This window comes from Amblyomma mixtum, chromosome 2 (assembly GCF_055824585.1).
Source record: "Amblyomma mixtum isolate Tamu chromosome 2, ASM5582458v1, whole genome shotgun sequence".
NCBI lineage: Eukaryota > Metazoa > Arthropoda > Arachnida > Ixodida > Ixodidae > Amblyomma > Amblyomma mixtum.
Genome location: NC_143013.1, coordinates 192,721,063 through 192,737,283, shown reverse-complemented (window position 1 = coordinate 192,737,283; position 16,221 = coordinate 192,721,063). Strand labels below are relative to the sequence as shown.

Genomic DNA, 16,221 nt, shown 5'->3' with positions numbered 1-16,221 from the left:
ACCAGAATAAGTTGGTTTTATTTCTGAATATGTATTACTTATGTTGACAGTTTGTTTCCTTTTTGACAGGTAAGATTGTATTAGTTCTGCAGTCTGGCCCCGAATTCCGTAGTGTCATAGCTTCTCTAGAAGTAGCTTATGATTAACCAAGTGAAAGGCCTCTGAGAAGTCTATGAATATTCCTATTACGAGGTCTTTGTGTTCAAACTGTGTAAGAATATATTCTTTTTGCTCTAAGAGTGCTAGTTCAGTCGATTTGATTTTCCGAAATCCGAATTGATATGGTGTGAGCGAGTTGTGTTTATCTAAAAATTTATTCAGTAGAGTGTAGAATTTTCTCCAATGCTTTAGAGAAAACAGGCAGTACAGAGGTGGGTCAATAATTACCCAAATCATTTCGGTCTCCCTTTTTAAATAAAACAGTTATTTTAGCAATCTGCATTTTTTCTGGGAATGCTGATGTAGCTAAACAAAGATTAAAAATATGTGCCACAGCTGGAGCTATAATATCGGCTACATATTTTGTGGGCTTTATCTGGATGTCGTCAGTATCTCGACAACTGCTATTTCTTAGGCTAAGTATGACCGATGCTACTTCATCCGTCGTGACAGGTTCAAGAAATATTCTATTATTGTTATGAGTGTAAGTAATCGCATGCATTCCGTGCAGACCCATCTGTTCTCTTTTTCGCGAAAAAGTCGTTGAAAGCATTCGCCAGCTCTGTCCCTGAAACTTCTTTATCATCGATCTTAAGGTTAAGCACATGGCCATGTTACTGGTTACGTTGCAGCAATGAGTTTAAACGGGTCCAAACCACATCATGACGACCCTTCTTGACGTCTAGAAATGCAGAGTAATATTCTGTTCGTGCTGATCGCAATTCATTTGTTAATCTATTTTGAAATTGTTTAAATAACCTGAAATAATCAACTGTACGTGTGGTTAGAAATGTTCTATACAGCTTATTTTTCATTTTTATTTCTTTTCGTAACTCAGGGTTGATCCATGGTTTCCGAGTTTTTCGTGAGGCTTTATATGTTGTAGAGGGAAAGTAGGAGTGGTATATTTGTTTGAAAATATCAAGGAACTTATTATAAACTTGATTAGCATCATTGATGTGAGCTATGTGGGCCAGGTCAACTTGTTCAAGAGCATCGCGAAAAGCTTTCAGTGTAACACTGGTTATACGCTGGTACCTAATACCTTCTGGTTCTTTCAGTGTATGGGTTGGCTCATTCATGCACAAGAACACTAGGAGATAGTCACTGATAGGACATGATAAGGCACTGGTCTCAATTTTTGGATGGGCGAGATTGGTAATGAACAAGTGTAAAGTGGATTGACTTCCTCTTGTTACTCTGGTAGGGATTTCTATTACACTAATGAAACCATTTGAAGCCAAAACAGTTCTAAATTCTCTCATAGAATAATTGTTACTGCTCATGTCGATGTTGAAATCGTCTCCAGCAATAAGCGTATAACCTCCATCAGCTACAAAAGACAAAAAGCGTTCACAGAATTTAAGAAAAACGAATACATCTCCACTGGGTGGGAGATGTATCCGACAGACAGAGTAAATACATTTCTTTGAGCCCAATGATATTATCTCGTAGTCCGGCGTAATCACACTGTATGGGTTTAGCATTTCACCAGTTTCTTTTTCATTCAGAAGGAAAGCCACTCCCCCGCCACGCCCGACGGGTCTTTTGAGATAGTACATTTTCTAATTGGTCATTTTGAAAATATTATGTCCGCTGGTGGTCCATGTTTCTCTCAGCATTATCACTGAAAACATAAACCGGAATTCGCAAAAAAAATTCATCTATCAAGACCATTTTATTTTTTACTGAGAGTGCGTAGACATGTATAGCTTTATCGGATGCGGATGAGAAAGAGGAAGCGATGTAGTTCAGAGAATTTTATTGCTGCCGAAATGGAGTTCCTTCAAGGAAATTTCCACAGACAAGAGGTGTACCGCAAGGCTCAGTTCTTTCCCCTGTTCTTTTTAACATCTTTCTAAGCTCCATTCCATGCATCCATAATGTGACAACTTACGTGTATGCTGACGACATCGCATTTTTTGCTTCTGCAAAAGATATTCACTCTCTGTATCAGACCATGCAGGATTACCTCAATATTCTTGACAACTGGTTAGGAAGTATTCATCTGTCCCTCAATGTGAACAAATGCGCCTTGGTGGTCTTCCCGGTTTCTCATCCTGCACATATCTGCGTTGCTTATAGAAATCATATAATTCCTCAGGTTCAAGCAGTGAAGTATCTTGGAGTGATATATGACTCTACTCTTTCCTGGCGGGCTCACATTGAGGAAGTTTCTGTACAATGAGTCCGGGCCATTGGCATCCTGCGTCGGCTTTGCAGCGCTAGGTCAGGGATGAGGAGGCACACACTTCTGCTGATCTATAAAATGTATGTCCGCCCAATTTTGGAGTTCGGATGTGTTTTATTCTCAGGAGCTCCTGCCTATAAACTTCGACCGCTTGTGCTCTTGGAGCGTGAGGCGTTGCGCCTCTGCTTGGGACTTCCAAAGTATGTAGCTAATGTTATCCAGCACCTTGAGGCGCAAATTCCATCTTTATTAGCCAGATTTCGCCTTTTAACAGTACAAACCTTTTTAAATTTGTGCGACTCTCCTCTCCACACATCCAATGTAATATTTCTTAGTCAACCCGCAGTCTTTTTAAATTCCACCTGGTCTCGTTTGCATACTCCGCAGATATGTTTCGTGCAGTCTCTCCTCGATCCCTTAAACATTAAGCTCACAGATATCCATCCTCTGCATAACATCTCACCTTCAGTCGAGATTGCATTTGATAACATTTTCCCATCGAATTCCAAGCTCCATCCCTTTCCTCTCCTTCACGGTTTGTTACAGGACCACCTAAGGTCCTTTCCTTTTCATATTCTCATTGCTACCGATGCCTCGCAGGATCGTGAAAAGGCAGGTGTGGGCATTTTTTCACCTGCATTGGGATGGTCCTTTTCTCTCCGTCTCCCTGACTTCCCTCCAATTTATCAGGCCAAATTATTAGCTGTCATTCTAGCCTTACGTAAATTAGATCCTGCCGTTTCCAAAGTCATGGTTATGACGGACTCTATCTATTTGCTTTTCATTAACATCACCCTCTGAGTCTCGGGCATTACGCCTCTTTAAGCAGCTGATCCCGCTCCACCTAAATTCGGTGAGGTTGCTTTGGGTACCGGGTCACGTGGGCATTCAGTTAAATGAGGTTGCTGATTCAATAGCAAGGGCCTCTCTCTGTGGCCCAATAATTGCTGTCCTGCCAACCTGCGCATATACAGCTGCGGTGAGGTTTCGCAGTTACACAATATTTCAGGAATTTTCAGCCTCGGCGCTCACTTCATCTCCCGAATATCAGCACCTTCTGCACCCTTGGAGTAGCAAAGACTGGAGTTCGCTCAGACTGGAGGTCTATTTCACGCGTTTGCGATGCCGAGTTCCTCTGCTAAATTTCTACCTTCACAGATCTGGGCTGGCGGTTTCTCCACTGTGCCCATTTTGTGCCGAGCCTGAGACAGTGGATCACTACCTGCTGTTCTGCCGCCGAGTCTCTTCTTTGAGGAGGCGCCTATTAGAAATTCCGTTTCACCAGCTGGGTCTGCCTGTGTCCACTGAGGTTGTTCTTTTCTTTGGCGCTACTTCGCTTGGACGAAGCAACAGGAGTGCGCGCTGTGCAGTTCAAAAATTTCGTCTAGAAACACAGCGACTCCCATGCTAATATTAATTTTATTTATTTATTTTTCTATTTCTTTTCACTTTTCTGATTATCAAACAGTTCATTTATTATTATTATTATTTTTATTTATTATTTTTTGTTTCTGCCTCTCTTTCAGTCAATACAAAATTGAACCATTCCATATGATGCATTCAAATTTGCACATAAAGCCGTCGTCCCATCTACGATCTCCCAGGTAACAGGACCCCTTTCGTTGCGTCGTCGAATCTGTCAGCCTATACTCTATTACTACTCCTTTTCCTCTAAAACTCCTAATCATTCCAACAGTTCACCTCCTGTGTCTTGGCGACTCCCTCGTAGTGGGTATGTGCCATTCTACTTGAGGCCAACCAACCAACCAAGTCATGCGGAAGGTGATACGGGTACTGTGCCATTTTTCTTTTCCATTTTCCTTTGGTACTGATCTTGCGCAGTGCTACGCAAGCTGGTCTCGATCGCTTGCTCCTTTGATATGTATGGCAGTCATTCCTTGATCTTTACGAACGAGAATTTTCCCATTCGTATGCCAGACAAAACGATAACCTGTATCTTTTGCCATCTGTTGTGATACCGTGTCAGGTTTTCCTGAATGAAAATGCTCGGTTCATTATCTTTTACTTTGATCTTATCGTTCAGCCACGAATCTCTTGTCTGTCTGGTGAAACGAGCGAGTATTCCTTGCGTCTTATCCCGTCGGGCAGGCAGTCTGTGTATTGTTTGAATGTCTGCTGCCGTCAGGGGTGGTACTTGAAGCTTCGGGGCGATGTCGTTTAACAAAGTAAGCAGATTTTCATCGGGCAGAGCAGCAGTACCTTGTATCTCTAGATTAAGTTTCCTGCTTCGGTATTCAAGATCATTAACATCATGTTGAAGTTGTGCTTGCACAACTTGCGTCATGTCATCTTTTTCTTCTAGTTCTGCTACTCTTTTCTTCAGTGCCTTGATTTCATTGTCCTGGCGGGAAACATGTCTTTCAAATTCATCAACTTTCCTAGACATATGTTGGACAGATTCTTCCATTTCTGTCACCTTTTTTTGTTAGCTCTGGCAAGCTCTCAAGTTTCTCCAGCATAGAGGCAAGAGCTAGCTTAAAATCTAGTTCTGAATCATTGTCTTCTCTACTACTCGCGCGCGACCCATTTTACGGGCATGTGAGACAGCGCCACGCTTTTTTGCAGCATTGTTTTTTTTACTTCGAAAGACTTCTCCGTCACTCCCGCACATTTACCGAAATGTTAAGCGCTTTCGCACTCCGTGCATGTCGCACTCGGCACACTGACATGAATAGTTCCCTCGCAGGAAGAACGCACTATAGATTTCTTTTCGTAGGCGGACACTTCACCAAACGACATAAAAGCACGCTTCACCAAAATACAATGGCAGCAGTGGCAGCTGCAGCGGCAGACACGATGGAATGAACCTCAAAAACTATGACAATTCTACGTAGTGCTGCACTAACCTGCAACAAGGGCGAAGCGCGTTACCGATGTGGTCGCGTCGCTGCCGCTGCTGCCAAGTGACCGCTGGTCCGATTTCTTGCGTTTATCTTGCAGGGCCTTCCGGTCGGCGTCTGCGCAGATTGTTTCCGAAGCGTGCCAAGCATCCGATGGTTAAGCTTCATGATAGAAAGGCGTAGCTTTGGGGTAGGCGTAAGAAGGCGTACAGCAGAAGCGGTTGCCAGTTCCTAGCAGCGGGATCACTCGAGAACGGGTCGCTCGATCTGCAACAAGGGCGAAGCGAGTTGCTGATAAAGTCGCGTCGCTGCCGCTGCGGCCAAGTCAAGCTGATCGGTGTGTAATTTTACGAGTCCTTGGCGCCCCTTTTCTTATGAATTAAGATAATGTTTGCGTGCTTCCAAGCTTTTTTACAAGCTCGAGGTCGTAAGGCATTTCGTATACAGGGTGGCTAGTTTTTCTAGCACAGTCTCCTCTCCGTCCTTCAACAAATTTGCTGTTACCTGATCCTCACCACCTGGTTTTTGCATTTGCATTCCAAGTAAGGCTTTTTTTTCCTCCTTTTTCGTTACTTCCACGATGTCCCATTGCTGTCCGCTACTGTCTCTCTCACTAACATTCTCATTACATTGGCTACTGTAGAGATTTGTGTAGAACTCTTCGGCTACTTTAACTATCTTATCCATATTGCTAATGGCATTGCATTCTTTTTCTCTTAGCGCATACATCTGGTTTTTACCGATGCCTATGTCTCACTCTTTTTAGGCTGCCTTCGTTCTTTAGAGCATGCTCGATTCTTTCCGTATTAAACTTTCTTAAGTCTACTGCCCTGTGGGTATTTATCAACTTCGATAGCTCAGCTAGTTATACTCTTGCGTAGGGCTAGATGTCCTCATGTTTTGGCTTTTATTAATCAGATCTTTCGTCTCCTGAGATAGCTTGCCCGAACCCTGAAGAACCACATTACCATTTTCTTCTACGGCAAACTGTGTGATGATAGCCGTGAGACTATCGTTCATTGTTTGAACATTAAATTCGTCTACCTCACTTATAGCCAAATATCTGTTCTGCAGCGAAATCTTGAATTCGTGTACATTCACTCTTCCCGCTAACTCGTTAATGCGCTTCCGCTTCAGTAGTTTCTTCCGTTCCCTCTTCAAATCTAGGCTAAATCGAAATGTTCCCATCCTGTTGTCCCTACTACAACTCACATATCCTGCACGATGCCCGGGTGTGCGCATAGCATGAAGTCTATTTAATTTTTCGTCTCCCCATTGGGGCCCTTCCTCGTCCACTTCCGGTTCTCTCATTTGCGGAAGAAGCTGTTCATGATCCGCAAATTATTTCTCTGTGCGAACAGCAATTCGCTTGCCGAAATTACTGTATCAGGGCCCGAGGTAAGCTGGCAATCTTGCAGAAAAATGTTGACCTTGCAGAAGGGCGTGAATTTTGCCTTGTTGAAAATTATGCCATCGGAGGCAATTTAAACAAGTGAAGGTTTCTTGAGCTCGAGGGGGATTTTCGAAATTCGAACATTTAAAGGTTCACCTAGGTCGAATGTTTAGGGGAATCCCTTGAGGTGGAGTGATTTGAAGTAAAGAAGTAATTACTCATTGGCATCCACCCAAGCGCAGCCATGCGGCTACAAAGGAAAGCTATACAGCTTTCGCAGAAACTTCGTAGTTAAAGAAAAATTCGTCGTGATCCGGGGTTCGAATCCGGGACTACCGCTTGACTGCAGCGGTCGCTCTACCAACTGAACCAACCGGGACGGCAAGCTTATGGTAGGACGAGAGCGAATTTATCAATATCTCGAAGTGAGAACAGTGTTGATCAAACGTTTAGTGGAATCCCCGAAGATGGAGTAGATTTGTAATGAGAGAGTAATTACTCATTTACATGATAGTCTGATAGCCTTAGTCGCTTAAGTGCCATTAAAACCAACACAACACACATTTACATCCACTAAACTGTATATGGGGTCCCCAGGTAACAATTGTGTCATATGGCCTTAAATAGGACAGTTAGGTGCCGTTGATAGACAACAAGGCATTTTTGATGAATTAGATAGTGGGAAACTAGCTGCGCACCTTTGTGTCGTCAGAGATATGTCAAAGTCGTTTAACCATTGCTCGCAAACATTAACACACAAGATTAAAGGCTTGTGAAGAAAGTGTGTTTCACTGACTGAACAAAATAAATGCTACGGCGTCGGCGTACACAAGGATTTTCACGCATTGTTGCATGAAATGGACTTAAATAAATCAGGAGAACAGCAGGCGAAAGACCAGCTCCTTGAATGACACGAAAACAGCGCACACTTCACTAAGGACGCAGAAAGGGGAGACGAGACACAGGCGCTGACTAACAACTGAAATTTTGTTGCTCTGACACGTCGGTAAATATACTAAAGGCATCAAAAACAACAAGAAGGATACGAAATAAAACATAGACAATTGCAGTAGGTAACGAGCAGGAAATCATGACTGCAGAGCTGTCGCAAGGAAACGAAATTCCTTATCCAGAAGGGCCACGGATGGGGTGCTGACACAGCGGTCTCTTAGGCTTGCGATTTTTTGCCTCAATTATCTCTCGCGTGATTTGGTCACCGCTTCTGCACAGCACGCTCGTGTCATTCTAGTGAGGAATCCATTTACAATCGCGCAGTGAACGCCCAGGTGGCCTGAGACTCGTGTGCTTACATTGTATTTGTGCTCTGAAAGTCTTGTTAAGGCATCTGCCGGTTTGTCCCACGTAAGCATGACCACGAGACACGAGAATTGAGTAGACTACGCCTTGAGCAACAGTAAACAAACCGACCGCGTTGATTCGTGGTGCAGCCAAGGTATATGCGACCCATCTGATTTACACGCTTGCACAGGCTTGACAGACAATCTGGGGCTTAAATATTACATCTATTCCCACTTTTTTCGTGATCTTTCTCAGGTAATGTGAAATCCCGTATAAGTAAGAAATCACGCCGATCTTCTTATCCTTGTCTCTTTGACGTGGTCCTTTTTTACTCAACATGGCTTCGGCCACCGATGACAAGAGTGTGAGAGGGTAACCAGCCTGCACAAGTCGGCGGGTCTGGTTTAAAAAACTATCTTCAAGCTTATAATTGCATGAATTTTTTTACTGCGATATAGAAGCAAGAGTTAACAATACTGCGCTTAACTAACTTCGAGTCAGCTGAATCGAAGGGCAGAAGGGTTTTTTGGCTCGAGGCTTCAAGGCCCAGCACACATGACTGTTGTCAAAATAGTGTCCTAATTCTAAAAACGTAAGAAATCATTAGAAGGCAGTTCGTGGTGACAATCAAAGGGCTCAGAATGCTAGAAAAATTGCAAAGAACCTCTGAAGCTTCGAATGGGAGGGCTTGATGTTCGCAATCTAGGATGACAAGATAGTCGTCGACAAAACGAAAAATCTACTTCATATTGCTACACTGAAAGAGGCTGTGTAAGGCTCTGTCCTTAATAGCTAAGTAAATATCACTGAGTACCGCAGCAATGGAAGAACCTTTATTTATGCCATTTTTTTTTGAAGAAAAAGTGAGCCATTCCATTCAGTAAATGTGGACCTTAAGTACACAGAAAGCAGCTGCAGAAAGCCGGCTGTTGAAATCCAACTCTGGTTGTGTAATTTTCGCAGATCCATGCTGGTGAATACAGTCCTTGATGCAAGTGATTCAGTCATCATGAGGAGTGGCATAGTATAAGTCCTTAACGTTAGGAGAAGGTAAATGACGCCAACCAAGTAATGCCAATAGAAACGCCCCGCCGCGGTGGCTCAGTGGTTACGGTGCTCGGCTGCTGACCCGAAAGACGCGCGTTCGATCCCGGCTGCGACGGCTGAATTTCGATGAAGGCGAAATTCCAGAGGCCTAAGTGCTGTGCGATGTCAGTGCACGTTAAAGAACCCCAGGTGGTCGAAATTTCCGGAGCCCTTCACTACGGCGTCTCTCATAGCCTCAGTCGCTTTGGGACGTTAAACCCCAACAAATCAAATCAATCAGAAAAGCCTACGAACGCCTTTTCGGAGTTTTATTTTAAAAACTTGACAACGGGATCTGCATTCTTCACCAAAAATGGGTCGTTTACAGTTAGTAGCTTTAGTTGCTTCTGTAAAAATGGTGCAAAAGATTTCTGCCAAGTGCCAGTTTCAGATGGCGTGATGGAAATCCAACTAGGTCGTGAAGTGTTCTTTCCTGAATGACGCCGGTCCCCTTTAGAAATTTGCTAAAATAACCCCGCTTGGGAAACAATAGAACAAGCTTCGATCTACAAATGCGGAGTTCATTACAGAACGCAACTCGGAAATGCGTCAGCCTGCAACATTTCCAATACATTCTAGTGATAGACGCTGTCGCAGGCTTTGCAACATCGAGTGCGAGATGCGTGCCGTATTGCTTTCGTGGCTGAGCGACTTGTATGCTGCTCTCGAGGTCGGTCGTTTGCAACGTACAGAGTGCCGCGGCATGAAACCAATTTGCCTGAGACTCAACGACGTGTTCTCAGAAATGAAATTTAAGCAATTCGTCTAAGCATTACCCTTTGAACTAAGTATAACAACTGCAGTTTAAACAAGCTGGCCTTATGTTTTTAAAACAAAATTTCGGCCGCTGTTTCTAAACATTGCTTGAGATTTTTTGCAAGAAGGCAACCAGTTATGAACCAAGGACCTTTAATAGGATAATCGAAGCTGCAATCAGTCGACAGCAGACTCCTAAAGAACGCTTAGTCATGTTCAGGGGACACAGTCAGCGCCTGGAGCTGCAGGAGGGGAGCCGAGAGCAATTTGCAGAAGCTGAGAGAGAAAGTCATCCCCGAACCCATCTGCAGACAAACATCTTTAATGTGCGAAATGGTGGAGAGGTCTGCTAGAGTAACAGTTTCTGGTTTGCTACTGCACGCTGTGGGAGAAGGTAAGTGGAAAAGAGAAGATGAAGAAGAGGGGTGATGTAATGTTCTTTCTTATTTCACTTCAAATATTCTTCTGTCGTTTTTCATGAATACATTTTTCAAAATTCATGTTTAATCCTATGAAAATTTTCTTATATATACCACTACACCTTGGCCAATCCCCCCACGTGGGTATGTGCCATTATAAAGAGGTGAAGAAGAAGAAGAAGTAGTGAGCCGCACACGGGATGCGATCTCCTGTAGTGACAATGGCCGCAAAGCCATAACATGCGGTCGCTGCGTAAGAGCAGCAAGAGCGGCTTCAACTTTGGTTGGCAGGCACATAGCGGCTTTGGCAACAGGGATATATACGAGCACCCACCGGCTGCTTGAGCACCGTTCTCATGTGCTCGCCTGTTGTTATCGCATCTGGCGGGCCGTAAGCAGCACAAGGAGCAGCAGGCGACGGTAGACAAAAGCATGCCACCAGGTCGTCCTTGTTGAGTGCTATCCAAGTCGGTAACCATTCTGCAAGGAGAAGGAATAAAAATTGCAAAGCGACTGCCTGCGCCTCTGCCTGACTCCCCGAAGGGCTTAATGATTTCGTCAGGAGTCACACTAAGGCAGTCGTTGTTGCTATTAGCCTTTAAAAAGATGGTACATGCACACACTGGGGTGCCGGCCAAGAATAGGGAGGCAGAGGTTGCTATTCACTTGTACATAACAAAGGCAAAAGAAAAAGGCAGTCGATTTTCGCACAACATTTCGCATATTTTTTGTCCCCCTCCTCGCTGAACCACGGCTCACACTTGGGCCAATATAAGCAGAAATGAAAAAAGAAACCAATATTTTGTTTCGCTCTAACCATGAACCGACTAGCCCAACATCATGTCTTACTTGTGGCATCTGTTTCTTCGCAGATGATTTCAGTGGTGAGCGTCGACAATTTTTTTTTATCTTTGACACGCGTGGCTTAATGAGTCAGATGGAATTAGAAGAAGAAAATAACAACACCTCCAGGCTGTCTGTTGGTCCACCTCGACGAGTTCGCCTATGGAAAACGTGATCAGTGCCCCACCGCCGGAGGAAAGCCCCGTCTCCAGCATCAGTGATCTGGGCACCGGCGCGGAGGACCATGCGGATGCGGTGGAGGAGACCACTGTTTGCTTAAGCGAGATTCAGAAGGACCGGCGTCTTGGAGGTCCGATCAAACGGTCTTGTGAGTGCTGCTTTTGAGTCGGCGACGCCACAAAGAAAAAGAAGTTACCCGGGCTTCTACCGGTTTACAATCTTTCTTTTGTTTCATGTTTTGAATATCGGTGCTCAATTTTCTAGAATTCCTGTATATAAGTGCCGGCTCCGGCACTCGAATTAGTCTTTTTTGCACACGATGCAAATGCACTTGCTATATGGCGTAAATGTGCAATACAAGATCTACTAAGGAATACAGTGCATCTGAATAAATGAGCAGATGTGAACTCTAAAGCTTTTCATCTTTTTTTTTCTATGCAGACCCTTCGATGGAGACCTTCCGAGAGCCGGCCGCATGGAGCAGCTCGAAGGAGACGGAATCCGACTCTGCTCTGCCTTTCTGGGCGCGGAAGACTCCTGGAGCGTCCCGCTCGGGTCCCCGGCTCATCTCGGCGGCCCCCTCGCTACTGGCGTTGACGCGGTCCCTGCCGTCACCCGGCCGGCTGTCGCCGCCCTCCGACGAAGAGCAGCGGATGCTGCCTGCACGCAACGGGGACGAAAGCAGTCGAGCCATGACGGGGATCTCTTCGCGCCAGGTGCGGCGTTTTCTGTACACCAGAGGAACCATCTGACTGGGAAGGCTTACATTGATTACACAACTTGGGTAGCGTGGCTGTATAAGGGCCTTAGCATATCCACGAATTCGGGGGCATATACCTTACGCCGCCCAATACCAGAGCACCATAAACAGACGTGGGACGAGTGGGCGAAGTAAACTCGATATACTTAATAAAAGGAACTAGCGCCCTCGAAGGCGAGGTGAGATGTCGCTGGCAGTATATTCAAGTACACGATGGAGCAATGAATTCTGGGTTCAATACTGTCTTTGACAAACACAAACTAACTCTCCAGCCTTTATACCCACACAGCACGACATAACGAGGCAGTAAGCACACCTCGGAAATAAAGTGACCAGGCACGAAATGACCAGCCCACACACTGGGTCTCAAAACGATTTAGAATTGGGCGACTTGGTACGAATTCAGAGTGATGTGGCAACTCAAGGAGAAGGACGTAGACGGAGTGGTGACAATACAAGTGCTGGGTCAGCCGCTGGGCTTGAAAGTCATTCGGAATGTGAACTCGAAAACCAGTGTAGTCCCCCCAAAACCAAACCAAGACATGCACATACCATTAGGAGCACAGTGCATTGCACTCGACGTGTTATCCCTGGTTCCAACCCTTGGCAGGTGTAATGCTGCTGACGGGGATTTTAATTCTCCTAACAACCATTCGTGTAACAGCATCGAATCATGTTCACTCCAAATTCTGCTGTCAGAGCAAAGCTTTTCTGGCAAAGAAGCGATGCAGTCACTGCACTAACAATTAAAGTTATTGCATGACGAGTTCTGAGCCCGTGCGACTTTACTTTAAATGTAAATGAGAACTTTTGCACGTGGTGGTGGCGTACAAACGTGTGATATGATTAAATACTAACCACTAGTCCTGTAGGCCTTGTTACGATCAAGGAAACCAAACATGTTCCTAACACGTCGTGCGATATGTGGACCTGATCAGTGAATGTGTCGCTTCTTTTCACTCATTTATCTGATACCAGACAGATTTTCCTTGTACCTTTCACTATTAAACTTTTCTCGGTTTATGTAATTTAGCGCATACTTTTTTTGTAATGAACTCCTGAACTGCCAACATTGACTTGTTTTTCACATGCGCACGAATAATTCTGCGGCACCGAAGACAACAATCTCACTGTATTTGCAGTTGGCGGCTGAACTCACTTGCGTCCCATTTACCGAGTTAGAAGAAGGTGCTCTTTTCAAATTATTTGTTTTCTGATCGCCCTTTGTCATAGACAGCCGCCACATGCGACGTCAGTGCCGTGAGCTGACACCACGGACATTCGTATGCATGTAGGGAAAATCTTGTGTAGTTTGTGCAGGTGCGGGTACGTACCTGTTTGCGGTCTGCGCCAGTCTACCGCCTCCTTTTTGGTAAGCTTTTTGTGTGGGGCTTAGTAGCGTTTCCGCTGACCCCTGTAATGATCGAGTACATCTGAGTACGTGGGGGTAACTGGGTCAAAGGTGCCCGTATTGCAAAGTGTTGAATCTGCGCGCTTGACGTAGCCTGGAGCTAATTCGTCTGCTGCCAAGTTGCCCCTCAGCCCCTGAAGTCCCGGAACCCACACTATACTACGTTTAGTGTTTCTGGGTTTTCTCGTCGTGTGTAGAACATGATTGGCGATGCTGTCGATTTTGCCTCTTGTGTAGTTTCTGCATGCTTGTTTGGAGGCCGTCACTGTACTGAGCTTTTGTCCTGTTGCGTTGCCGTGCGATATTGCGAGAGCAATGCGGGCTTCTTCGGCTGCTTCTGTGTTTGGGTCGTTTATCGTAGCGCTCGTTATTTCTTTCCCTCCTTCGTGTGTTACAAGGGCATCGTTTTGCGTTGGTATCTGAACTTTGCTGCGTTCGTGTAGCCTACGCTAGGATTGTCGCTGAATTCACTTATGAGTGCTCGGACTCTGACTTGTTGTATTTCATGGTGTATACTGGGGTCCATGTGTCGGGGTATGAGTCTTACCCGGATGTTGTTTCTGTCTTCATTATTAATATGTTCCTTGTCTCTTGTGTGCCTAGCGGTAACCCTAATTCCTCCAGTAGGTGTCTTTCTGGCTTGAGTGAGTCTGTCTAATTGCGCACTATGTTGGCTTCTCGTAGTTCGTCAAAGGTGTTCGATACTTGCAGTGCCATGAGTCTTTCGGTTGGCGTGGACATTGGAAGTTTTAGCGCAGTTTTGTATGCTTTGCGTAGTATGGTGTCGATTTTTAAAGTCTCTTGCATGTTTAGCTCGAGGTAGGGGAGGCTGGACGTTACCCTGGTCGTGACGAGGCCTTTCTGTTAACCTTAGCCTGTCCTGTTCTCTCATCCCCTTCTTTTTACTGCTGACTATTCGCACGATTCTGGTGACTTGCTCTGTTGAATTCTTGATGGAGGCGATGGTTTCGCTACATCGCCCGGTGTTTTGCAGCCGCATTCCATAACCCTGACTTCCGTTTTCTCAGGTATTGTCTGGTTTCCGAGTTTCAGGGCGAGTTGGGAGTCGTATTTTCTAGTACTTTTTTTATTCTTACGTATTCTGATTTTTCTGCTGAGCACGATAGTCCTGTGGCCCTGTCGTATTGTTCAGTAAGAACTTTCTAGGTGCGGACGTCGGCGCACGGCCATCGGCTGCTGCCATAGGTGTTCGATCTTGAGGCCTACTGACCACGAGTGGTCCCCACCGGCTGTTAGCCCCAGTCCCGTGGATCATGACGCTGACCGCGTCTTCGGAACGCCAGCTCTGTGTCAACGAATCCGGAACGTTGACTCAGCCAGGGGCTGGTGTTACCTAACATACCTTGTCACCGGTACGAGGACGCTCCAACGCCAACATCCAGCTAAAGCTCCGACTCCCTCCACCTGATCTTCCTCAACACTCCTCTCGTAGAACAGTGGCGTCTCTTGAAACAAGGTACCCCCTGGAATTTTGTCCGTACTCTGCGTCCGAGATAGCGTGCGAACCATCCGCGTTTGGTAGCGAACTTGTATGAGTGTGACTTTGTGGTTTACTTGTGAGGAACATTAGTGTGGTAGGCCTGCGGTGTTTTATATAGCATTATCTTTGTGTATGTGTAGTGTGCTGTTTTGTTTGTTGTTCAGTCATGTACAAAGAGTGGCGTCTTGATTTCCCCTTCGAAGCCTTTTCTCTCCTTGATGGGCTTGCACGCAAACAGAGCGTGTACCGTTCAACATTGTAGGCACATTTTTGTGTGACAGGTGCAAATAACTAGCCGCCTCTCCGAAACGCAGGCCTCCGCCGAGCGGAATGATCTCACCGGTGCCCATCGTATCTCGGCTGAGCCTTTGCCGCCGCGGCTATCAAGGCTAGCGCGCTTCTTCGTGGCGGCGGGCGCCGGGCTGTGCCTGGTGTCGGCGCTGCTAGCCCTCGTCGCATGGAGGCTGGACAGCCAGCCGCTCGGCACCGACCTCGCGGAGAACGTGTCCGGGCTGGTGCGCAGCCCAGAGAGGCTCGCCTGAACCGCTGGCAGAGGGGAAGCAGCCGCCCCGTCGCGGTGGCATCGCCATCGACTCAGCGGCGGCAAAAAATCGGCCCTCCACGACAGCGCCCCCGGTGGCTCCAGCTTCAATAGTTGACTCATCTTATCGCCGCCAGTGTGAACGCTGTTTTATAATTTCAACGTGTTCTCGATCGGAAAAGAAAACGTTAGTGATGACATGGCTATTCAAGCACAAATGGCATTGTTCCTTGCTTTTTAGTGCTTCAAGTTAAAAAGCAAAACTTGGAGAGGAGACTTAAGCTCCATCTTTATGGTATGACGCTATAGTATAGTGGGTTCATTCCCATATATGCAGACGGTCAAGCTATACCTTACAATCGTAGACCCATGGGAGTCCACACACCCCTCCTGGCGCAGCGGTGCAGCTGTTAACTGATGCGCCATTGCCCTCCGTTTGAAGTTTCTTCCCAGCGGGGGCCTTGTGTGGCCCGGGTCACTTTTTCCGAGCGGTCAATTAGAAATTGAACTGCCACCTGTTACGGTGGGCAGTTTGCTCGCTATGCGTTGGGACCGTTGTAATGACGCTGCAAGGTCAGGCGACCTAGCTGGCCCACCTGCCTCCTAGGTTGTTCTCTGCTGACTACCTGCCAAACTATGCCCATGAGTTTTCCCTCAGGCCAGCGGCAATTTTAGCAGCTCAACTACGGTGGATTTTGTGGTGACCAGGGCCTTTAACACTATCACGTTAACATTTTGTAGACCTCAACAGAGACAATGTCGACGAAAGCAAGTTACCATAATGAGTTGCGAGAATCTTTTATCGGGCCATTTAGAAAAAC

General features: G+C 45.9%; 1 protein-coding gene across 1 annotated transcript; it reads left to right on the top strand.

The window, feature by feature from the left end:
• Positions 1-11,169: 11,169 nt before the first annotated feature.
• On the top strand, positions 11,170-15,401 carry LOC149361940 (uncharacterized). The gene is made up of 3 exons (XM_089568189.1): positions 11,170-11,335; positions 11,629-11,903; positions 15,174-15,401. The coding sequence occupies exons 1-3, from the start codon at positions 11,170-11,172 to the stop codon at positions 15,399-15,401; spliced, it is 669 nt and encodes a 222-aa protein (XP_089424315.1).
• The last annotated feature ends 820 nt before the right edge of the window (positions 15,402-16,221 follow it).

Excerpts from the sequence above, each read along its gene's own strand:
- LOC149361940 (XM_089568189.1), top strand. The coding sequence starts at position 11,170 with ATGGAAAACGTGATCAGTGCCCCACCGCCGGAGGAAAGCCCCGTCTCC. Across the intron at positions 11,336-11,628 it reads AGGTCCGATCAAACGGTCTT|ACCCTTCGATGGAGACCTTC; the intron begins GTGAGTGCTGCT and ends TTTTCTATGCAG. Across the intron at positions 11,904-15,173 it reads CGGGGATCTCTTCGCGCCAG|GCCTCCGCCGAGCGGAATGA; the intron begins GTGCGGCGTTTT and ends TCCGAAACGCAG.